At 38.9% G+C, this 11,185-nt stretch overlaps 1 protein-coding gene across 1 annotated transcript in view; it reads right to left on the bottom strand.

The window, feature by feature from the left end:
• Nucleotides 1–3,560: 3,560 nt before the first annotated feature.
• The window catches only part of polr1a (RNA polymerase I subunit A), a 31,033-nt gene continuing 23,408 nt past the window's right edge, over nucleotides 3,561–11,185 (bottom strand). Inside the window, exons 32-34 of the mRNA XM_034035939.3 lie at nucleotides 8,075–8,192; nucleotides 7,377–7,541; nucleotides 3,561–4,615 (exon numbers count right to left, since the gene is read on the bottom strand). Of these exons, the coding sequence (XP_033891830.2) occupies nucleotides 4,515–4,615; nucleotides 7,377–7,541; nucleotides 8,075–8,192 (384 nt within the window). The 3' untranslated portion in view covers nucleotides 3,561–4,514. The remainder of the gene's footprint in view (nucleotides 4,616–7,376; nucleotides 7,542–8,074; nucleotides 8,193–11,185) is intronic.

Raw genomic sequence — 11,185 nt, 5'->3', positions numbered from 1 at the left:
CAGGACAGTGATATTTTGAAATTTACCTATTTCCAATGAGAAAACGGGCGAATTTGTGTCTTTTCGTTCACATAAAGTCAGAAAAAAACAACATATGAATCCAAATTAACATGTATTTATACTAAAGTAATACAAAAATGACTACAAAAGATTTAGAAGTGAGTAGTTTTTCGAGATTTATGATTATACTGTAAATCACTTTCACGAATCAGCCCCCAAATGTAGTCTCCCATCATGTTCTCGTTATACTGTCCTTCATTGACAGATCATCCAGGAGTCTCAAAGCCGTGCTGCTCCATAATGGTAACAAGTACCCGTCTCTTCCCCTGGCTCACTCGGTGCACCTCAAAGAGGATTACAACAGCATCAAGACCTTGCTGGACGCCTTGAAGTATGATGAGTACGGCTATGTATTGCTCTTATTGTATTACTTGTATTGTAACACTTGAAATGTATTTGCTTACGATTGTAAGTCGCCCTGGATAAGGGCGTCTGCTAAGAAATAAATAATAATAATAATAATAATAATAATAATAATAATAATAATAATAATAATAATAATAATAATAATAATGTATTGTATAATTGCTTTGGCAACACCTGCTATTGTAAGTCATGCCAATAAAGCACCATTGAATTGAATTGAATTGAATTAAATTGAGAGATACACACACCGTATTACTTCGAATTAACGCCTCACTCAGATGCTTTTTATAGAGGCAGCCCTCGAATAAATGCCACTCTCAATAAAGAAACGTAAAGGTATTTTTTTTCTACCCCTGCTCAAAAAATAAAGAAAAGCGCAACTCTGGCTAAGTGCATGTGACACCCCCAAGAGACTGCAGCCTCAATCCAGCATGTAATACAAACTAATGTACACACACCTTAGTAAGCACATTTTATTTTATGGTAGTCCCGAAAGACAACCTAAGATGAACTGCTTACAGCACAGCAGTCCTTCACGTTATTTATTTATTTCCCCAGCAGAGTTCAATGCCAACACAGCAGGGGATAAAACAAGGGCTGTCTGTTTACCTGGTGAAAACTTAAACTCAGAGGAAATTAAGAGCTTTGCTAGTCACTCTAAGCGCTATCCGAAAGCTGGCTGAAGGTATCTTCTTGTAGGGGGGTTAGTTTTTTATTCAACTGTAATTTTACTCAAGTCATGTACAAAAAAAAAAAAAAACTTGCTTACTATCTATGAGAAGAATTGGTTTTGGTTTCTCTTACAGAGAAATTACAAACAAGCACGTAAATTAGTGAGAGAAAAAAAAATAACTGAGTAGGATATATTTTAGTTTTAACAGAAATCAAACCGATATTCAGAGGTAATATGTTTTAAGAAAAATAACTGCATCACACTCAACTACCGTTCTCTCTCCTCTTCTTGTCCCGCCCCATAGCAACCAATACACACTTCTGATTCGCAGGTACAGTACTCCCTGACCTCTCAACTCCCACCTAATAGGTTCTCGTTAACTGTCAGTAAATGTACTGTATTCAAGCCCCAAAACCACACAAGAGTATATTGCTGCAGACCAGAGGCTCTCACAGCGGCGCTTCTAAAATGCCTTAAATCATGTAATAAAATACTGCACCGTTCAAAAACCACAGTATTTCTGATAAACACCGCCCTCAATTAAGTGCCGCAGCCGTTTAACAATTTAAAATAAACGCTGCAGCGTTAAATTCAAAGTAATATGGTATATACAGTGCCGTGAAAAAGTATTTGCCCCGTCTGATTTTCTGCATTTTTGCATATTTTTGACACTGAATGTTATCAGATCTTCAGCCACAATCCTAATATTAGATAAAAAGGACCCTAAGTGAACAAATAACCAAAAATGATACATATTTAAATTTATTTATTAAAGTTATGCAACACCCAATGCCTCTGTGTGAAAAAGTAATTGCCCCCTTAGACTCAATAACTGGTTATGCCACCTTTAGCAGCAATAACTGCAACCAAAACGCTTCCTGTAGTTATTTATTAGTCTCTCACAGCGCCGTGGAGGAATTCTGGCCCACTCCTCCATGCAGAACTGCTTCAACTCTGACATTTGTGGGATTTCGAGCATGAACTGCTTGTTTTAGGTCCTGCCCCAACATCTCAATGGGGTTTAGGTCTGGACTTTGACTAGGCCATTCCAAAACTTTAAATTTTTGTTCTTCAACCATTCTGATGTAGACTTGCTTGTGTGTTTCGGATCATTGTCTTGCTGTATGACCCAGCTGCTCTTTAGCTTCAGCTCACGGACGGATGGCCTGACACTCTCCTGTAGAATTCTCTGATACAGAGCAGAATTCATGGTTCCGTCAGTGATGGCAAGGTGTCCAGGTCCTGATGCAGCAAAGCATCCCCAAACCATGACACTACCACCACCATGCTTCACCGCTGGTATGAGGTTCTTACTGTGGAATGCAGGATTTGGTTTTCACCAGACACAACGGGGCCCATGTCGGCCAAAAAGTTCCACTTTTGACTCATCTGTCCATAGAACATTGTTCCAGAACTCTTGAGGATCATCCAGGTGCTTTTTGGCAAACTTGAGATGAGCATTCATGTTCTTCTTAGTGAGCAATGGTTTCCGCCTTGCTACTCTGCCATGAATCCCATTTTTGCCCAGTGTCTTTCTGATGGTGGAGTCATGAACACTGACCTTAGCCGAGGCGAGTGGCCTGCAGATCCCTGGAAGTTGTTCTAGGGTTCTTTGTGACTTCCTGGATGATTTTACGCCTTGCTCTTGAAGCGATTTTGGCAGGATGGCCACTCCTGGGAAGATTCACTGTCTCAGACTTTCTCCATTTGGACAATATGGCTCTGACTGTGGTTCGCTGGCGCCCAAGAGCCTTAGAAATGGCTTTGTAACCCTTTCCAGACTGATAGGCATCAATAACTTTTTTCCGGCGGTCTTCAGGAATTTCTTTTGTTCGTGGCATGATGTGCCTCTAGAACAGGGGTGGGCAATCCTGGTCCTGGAGGGCCGGTGTCCCTCCTGGCTTTTGTTCCTGGAACAAAAGCCAGGAGGGACACCGGCCCTCCAGGACCAGGATTGCCCACCCCTGCTCTAGAACCTGTGTGCTGACAACTTCACTCTGATGGTAAGGGCCAAAGTTAGTCAGATTTATATTGGGCAGGGCTGGCCCAAATCAGGCCTGGTTGTTAACCAAAGTACTCAAACAGCTGACCCCAATTATCCCTTTAATTGGGTTGAGTTCAGTAGGGAGGGCAATAATTTTTCACACCTGAAGGTTGCATGTTTGATTACCTTGCACACCAAACAAATGAAAAAAGCACCAAACTTTGGTGTCATTTTTTCTCTCAGACTACTTCTATATACTACTACAACCCACAAAAAAATCTGACCAAATACAATGTGAAAAATGTGCAAAAATGCAGAGAATCAGACAGGGGGCAAATACTTTTTCACGGAACTGTATGTGTCTGAGAACACATTTTCATAAGACATACCATGTTATCTGCCCTTAACAAAATATGAAGTTTTATGCATGCCATAGCAAAAAAGAAGTACTGTATTTATAATGAAAAAAACACAAAGTAGAATGTTTACAACATTTTATAATTCACTGCAAACATTTTAAGCTTGAGCGAGACCCTTACAATACAAATAGAAACCATCAGAATAGTAATAGGAAAGTAACTGAGTCCGTTTCAGAATTACACTAAACCAATGAACCAGGAACATGAACCAGCAAGCTGTACAGCTCACAGTGAGGCAGAGCAACTAAACACAGAAATACATGTCTTCATACATAATTCAGGTCTGGGTGAGTAACTTCATACAGGACATGTTGCCTCCTCAGCCGCTGCAGCTCAAAAAGACCCCATTCCTACAAATCCCGCCCCCGGGAACAAGGAACCAATGAAATGAAAGTTCCTGCAACCAATAGTAAGAACACTCTTCTCTTGAGATGCTTTTTCATGTGGGCCATGGCATATAATCAAAGTGTGTGTGTGTGTGTGTCTTGGAGTAAAACAAAAAAACAAAGCTCTACATTTTAAAAGGTTATTTCTGGTTATCCTTGTTTCTAAATATCTATATATTTAAAAAATATATATTATTAAAATTGTACATTTGTCCAATATAAACAAAGAAGCAACTGAAACAGATTGACTAACTTGCTGATGGAGTCAATTGCAGCCGCTGTATATCCTCATTAAATGAAACATAACAAAATAAAATTTAAAAAAACAAATAAATAAAATGTCCCACTGAAATGAGCATATGCAAAAGCAAGCTGGGATACAGGATCGTTAACTAGTCAGCCAGGTTCACAGGCGTTACCTTAGCTACCTACAGTAAGTTAACATTAGGTAGTCCAGTGTGTGCCCACAGTAACACATTGAAGTGAAATCATACACAATGTGTGGTTGGGAACTTCAATAGGTATTTGGGTGCAGTGTCATTTGAGTTTGACAATCCATGTTAAATAAAGGGCCTATACAGTTCAACAGTGTTCATATCCTGGCACTGTACTCCTCAGGTCCAGTGCTACTGAAGAGGCTGCTTCAAGTCAAACAGACCAGTGCCTCCTTTAACCACCTTCCCAACCACCAGGCACGCAGATGGAGACTTCAGCTGATCATGGGCTCCTGTAGGAACAAAGGAATATGCAGTGTTACGCATTTTTTAAAACTGGGCCGCCATCTTTTGATTCGTTTGTTTACTGCTGAAAACCTGCAAATATACTGGTTAACTAACAGAGCAAAAGCTCTGGATAACCTCTTCCTTGATTCAAACTTTCTTACATAGCACCATAAAAATGTGTAGTGCTAGGACGAACCTAGACTTTTCACTGTTGAATATTATTTAAAAATTCAGGATGCATCTTGAAACACCCTTCCAGTTTTAAACAGCTGCTGAAATTGTAGGCTACTCTGCTGCACTCTTGTAATACAGAAGAGAAATAAAAAGGTTTAAAATTCACCCTAAATACATTACATATATATTCTTCTATCATTATATATTATGTGACACAGTGGCTGACAGGCTCATTTCAAGGTTTTTGTTTGTTTGTTTGTTTGTTTTTTATTTGACACAATCAAAATGAAAATGTATTTTCAATGGATCTTAACAAGCAATGACTGGAGTTGTTTCAATAATATCCAAAAAGCACAATGTATTTTTAACCGTTATATCAAACTTATACTAACGTGGTATTTATGGTAAGGTGTGTTTTTCTGACACTACACGCATATACATTTTGGATCATGTTCACAACATTATAAGGACTGTTTTAGGTAAAGTATTTTTTAAGACCATTCATAAATATTCTTTTAGATGAAACTACAACTCCTCTCTAACAGCTGAACGAGGCTTCTTGTAATGCAAACTTGATTTAGTTAACCCTTTGCGGTCCATTGTCGGACTGGGGCCGACATTGCAATTATTCCTCTCAGGTCCTTTGTCGGACTGGGTCCGACATCATTATAGCAACGCAAAAAACGGGTTTCTAGTCGTTTTTTCTCCGGAAAAAGCCGAGAAAACCATTCAATTGCCGAGTGGGAGCGACAGGAGCCGAAACAAGTCGGGGGAAAAAAACAAAACAAACAAAAAAAAAAGGCGTATCACATGAATAGTCATACATGGCCCTGGTATCAGATAACGGGGCGGTCATAGTAAACAAGCTGGCTGAGTGCGTCAGCGCACAGAGACTATCATGGACATTTGCAGAGCTTTTTTCAGATGTTATAGTAATAAAATAATGACATTGATCGCAATATTGAGGAGTTTGGTGATAAAACGAGTGATCCGGAGATGATTGATCGGTATGTACGACTATTATTTTTATTATTATATATTTCTTACATAGATGAAAGCGATGGCGAAAGAAAGGGTGTGGCGGGGCTGGAGAAGCCTAGTGAGTGCTTTGTTGATATGCAGGGCCATTTAAACCTGTTTGACTGTGGAAAAAAATACATTTTAAACAGCGCGTCTAAAATTAACTGCGCGTGTGAAAATAAATTGGACCTGACGCGCCTGACGCGCCTGACGCGCACTTAATAAATGGACTGCAAAGGGTTAAATCACAACAGGCTTAGGAGTCACCCAAAATTATCATCAATTACAGCAAACATACACAGCATACTTTGATGAAGGAAGCGATGGGAATATTTAATGCTATATACAAATATATATATATTATATATATATATATATATATATATATATATATTATTTATTTATTTTTTTGAAAGGAGAAAAAAAGCTGCTGGTTTTAGAAACTAGAACCAAACAACTTAATCACTACTGTTCATGGCCTTTGAATCACTAAAGCATGTTGCTTCTCACCTTTGTATTATTTACATCAGGGGTGTCCAAAGTTGTCCACTTCCAATCATATTTGTTCCAACCCTGTTCTAATTGTTTAATTGGGCCAATTAACTTAACTTTAATTAAATTATGCAATATTATGCAGTATCTCTGTACAAGTGTGTGCAAATAACAAAAGTATTGTGCAGTTGTATTGGGTTCTTCTCTCATAATGGATATCAAAATACTAGCATAAGTAATAATAAAAAAAACTAAGTAGAAAACAATGGCATTTTTTTTTTTAACAAGATTGAATAAAGGAGCACCAGCTTTTTCAGTACGTCTTCTGAAAGCAAACGCCTCCGATCGGACAGGACAAGATTATACAGTGAGTTGCTGCGCTCAGCATCAGCTGTATTTGTTACTGCATTTATGTATCTGAAAGCTAATGTTTTCAAATTAGGAAGACGGTCAGCTGTCTGACTTCATTTCCCCTGGCGGCAGAGCGCTCTGGATCGCACCGGGTGCCACCTTCACAGTGTACAAAGCAAAACAAAGAAAATCTTTTACTCTCTCTTTTGCTGATATATTTGCAACGTGGGACCTTCGATCAATATTCCCTTTATCTTCAGTGTGATCCAACATGTTGATCTATCCTTCTCTGTTAACGGCAATATTATTTAATATTATGCGCCTCTGCATGGTGATACGTTTTATGTGTAAAATTACACAGGCGCGTAATTGCGTAATTTCCCGGGGTGTATCTATCAAATGCTTTGAAAATATGGCCCTAGGTGTTAATGACTTTAGGGGTGAAGGATCTTAATATTGCTGCTCTTTAACTCTGTAATAACCAGTTATGGTTTCCTGGAAGGTGATTTATTGACCCACTTATTAACATTACTACATAAAAAACAAACAAACAAACAAACAAACAAACAAGCAAAAGAATGAAAAGGTGGCCCCCTGAAAGGTTTAGGGAGGCAGCATTAAAATCTGCATCACTTTTCACACATGCTAACTGCCCCATCTGCTGGTACACTGTGGCAGTACAACATGTCAACTGCTGTGGAAATCTTTTGAGAGTAGAACTGCCCTTACCCAGCATAGTCGCTTGCTTGAGGAATTTATAGCTAGTTTCAAATGTCATCTGCTGCAGCGGAGAAGAGCTGGACTGTATCCCGATTCGACTGAGGGGTTTGTATACGCCTTCAAAACACATGTAGTCAGCCACCAAGGACAGGTGGCGGGGATCCACTTCAATACCTGAAAAGCAGAGGGGGTGTGGCAGAATGTTAGTGCACAGAAGTTACTGCTACCACACACAGCTTCAGTTCCCATTAAACTTCATGAAGAACATCTTCTAGTCAACTCTAAAAAGATCCTCAGTAACTCAGCAGTGTCTCAATTTACAACTGTGTCCTTAAGACCTAGTCTCTGTGCTGCGCTTGAAAACCTGACTACGGTTAACTATGTTGACGCTTTTAAAAAACTTAATAAAGCCTCTTAATAAAGCTTCTCAACTTTCTTTGTCAAAAGCGAAACAGTTTCCTTATCAGTGCGGTGTATAACATGTAAAGAGAAACCACCACAACAGACAGTCTTTGAAGCTAAACAAGACTGGGCAGCTTAATGATCAATGTCATTCACAACACAAATATAAATAAATATATATTTGTTTATAGTGTGTGTGTATTTTCTAAACAGTCATTTGTAACAAACAAAACAGAGGTGGCAGCCTTATACCGATGGGAAGGTAACTAACTGAAAACAGCCATTCATTTTAAACCTGGACTCACCGTATACCGCAAACACATCCTTGATCTCCTTCTCAATGACCCTGAGTGCTACCTCGATTCCGTATGTGCCAGCGATGGCGTGGATGTCGTTGGAGTACAGCCGTTTCAGGTCCAAAATCTGATCAAATGTGAGGGTAGCAAACAAATGTTAATTCAAAACAAGCTGCACCTTTCTGCTAAGTTTTGGTTACAGCTTTAATCCTCTCTCCTTAAAACTATAGGAAACTTAGTGTACACTTGCCAAAACATTTATCTGTTTGAAGTTATGGATGATCTTTCAATTCATCCAGACACCAACTTATTTAAAAAAGCACTTAAAAAGAACAAAATTAATAATATATATCTATATCTCGATAAATAGATTATATATATATAAATACATATATATATATATATATATATATATATATATATACACACATACATACAGTGCCTTGCAAAAGTATTCAGACCCCTGACCAATTCTCTCATATTACTGAATTACAAATGGTACATTGAAATTTCGTTCTGTTTGATATTTTATTTTAAAACACTGAAACTCAAAATCAATTATTGTAAGGTGACATTGGTTTTATGTTGGGAAATATTTTAAAAAAAAATAAAAAACTGAAATATCTTGCTTGCATAAGTATTCAACCCCCACACATTAATATTTGGTAGAGCCACCTTTCGCTGCAATAACAGCTTTAAGTCTTTTGGGGTAAGTATGTACCAGCTTTGCACACAGTGTCGGAGTGATTTTGGCCCATTCTTCTTGGCAGATTTTTTCCAGGTTGTTCAGGTTGGTTGGACGACGCTTGTGGACCGCAATTTTCAAATAGTGCCACAGATTCTCAATGGGATTGAGATCAGGACTTTGACTGGGCCACTGTAGGACATTCACCTTTTTGTTCTTGAGCCACTCCAATGTTGCTTTGGCCTTGTGCTTGGGATCATTGTCCTGCTGAAAGGTGAATTTCCTCCCAAGCTTCGGTTTTTTAGCGGACTGAAGCAGGTTCTCTTGCAGTATTTCCCTGTATTTTGCTCCATCCATTCTTCCTTCAATTTTAACAAGATGCCCAGTCCCTGCTGATGAGAAGCATCCCCACAGCATGATGCTGCCACCACCATACTTCACTGTAGGGACAGTGTGTCTTGAGGCATGGGCAGTGTTTGCGCCACACATAGCGCTTTGAGTTTTGGCCAAAAAGCTCCATTTTGGTCTCATCTGACCACAACACCTTTTCCCACATCGCAGCTGGGTCACTCTCATGCTTTCTGACAAACTCCAGACGTGCTTTCAGATGGTACTTTTTGAGTAACGGCTTCTTTCTTGCCACCCTTCCATACAGGCCATTGTTATGCAGAGTTCTTGATATGGTTGACTGGTGCACCATTACTCCACTCCCAGCCACTGAACTCTGTAGCTCCTTCAAAGAGTTTATTGGCCTCTCTGTGACTTCTTCTCACATGTCTCCTTCTTGTTTGAGCGCTGAGTTTTGAGGGACAGCCTTTTCTTGGCAGTGCCTGGGTGGTGTGATGCAGCTTCCACTTCCTGATTATTGATCCAACTGTTATTATTATTATTTGTTTATTTAGCAGACACCTTTATCCAAGGCGACTTACAGAGACTGGGGTGTATGAACTATGCATCAGCTGCAGGGTCACTTACAATTACGTCTTGCCCAAAAGACAGAGCACAAGGAGGTTAAGTGACTTGCTCAGGGTCACACAATGAGTCAGTGGCTGAGGTGGAATTTGAACCGGGGACCTCCTAGTTACAAGCCCTTTTCTTTAACCACTGGACCACACAGCCTCCTGTGCTCACTGGGATATCCAAACACTTGGACATTATTTTGTACCCTTTCCCTAATCTATGCATTTGTATTACTTTATCTCTAACTTCTGTAGAATGCTCTTTGGTCTTCATTTTCCTTCAGATTCACAGCCTGACCAATGATCCAACAGTGGGGTTTTTATCCAGAAAATGTGACAGCAACTTTAACCCTTTGCAGTCCATTTATTAAGTGCACGTCAGGTCCAATTTATTTTCACACGCGCAGTTAAATTTTAGACGCGCTGTTTAAAAGTATTTTTTTTTCACAGTCAAATGGGTTTAAAAGGCCCTGCATATCAACAAAGCTCTCACTAGGCATCTCTAGCCCCGCCCCACCCTTTCGTTCGCTATCGCTTTCACATATGCTAAGAAATAAATAATAATAATAATAATAATAGTCGTACATACCGATCAATCATCTCGTGATCACTCGTTTTATCACCAAACTCCTCAATAATGCAATCCAAGTCTATTTTATTACTATAACATCTCAAAAAAGCAAATGTCCGTGATAGTCTCTGTGCGCTGATACAGTAACATCCAGCTTGTTTCCTTATGACCGCCCATATGGGATGCCAATGGCAAGTATGACTATTCATGAGATACGCCTTTTTTAGTTTTTTTTTTTTTTTTTTTTTTAATCGGCTTGTCTCGGCTCCTGTCGCTCCCACTCGGCCGTTGAATGGTTTTCTCGGCTTTTTCTGGAGAAAAAACGACTAGAAACCCATTTTTTGCGTTTTTTTGATGATGTTGGTCAGGGTCCGACAATGGACCGGATAGGAATAATTGCAATGTCGGACCAGGTCCGACAATGGACCGCAAATGGTTCACAGGTGGAGGCCAATGGTAAGGTAATTGTGTCCTCGTTAGGGCAATTTCTTTCATCGGTGTAAACTGGGAGCTTCCACAGCACAGGTGTTGAATACTTATGCAAGCAAGAGATTTCAGTTTTTTATTTTTCTTAAAAATATTTCCCAACATAAAACCAATGTCACCTTACAATAATTGATTTCGAGTTTCAGTGTTTTAAAATAAAATATCAAAACAGAATGAAATTTCAATATACCATTTGTAATTCAGTAATATGAGAGAATTGGTCAGGGGTCTGAATACTTTTGCAATGCACTGTATATATATATATATATATATATATATATATATATATATATATATATATATAAATCAATAACGTACACTTATTTAAAATTTTTCTAATTAACATTTTATGAAAACAAGGAGACTCAGAAACCACTTTTAAAATCCCTGATACCAACTCATATACTTGTACAGTTTAT

Source organism: Acipenser ruthenus, chromosome 1 (assembly GCF_902713425.1).
Source record: "Acipenser ruthenus chromosome 1, fAciRut3.2 maternal haplotype, whole genome shotgun sequence".
NCBI lineage: Eukaryota > Metazoa > Chordata > Actinopteri > Acipenseriformes > Acipenseridae > Acipenser > Acipenser ruthenus.
This window is presented reverse-complemented; position numbering and strand designations above follow the sequence as displayed.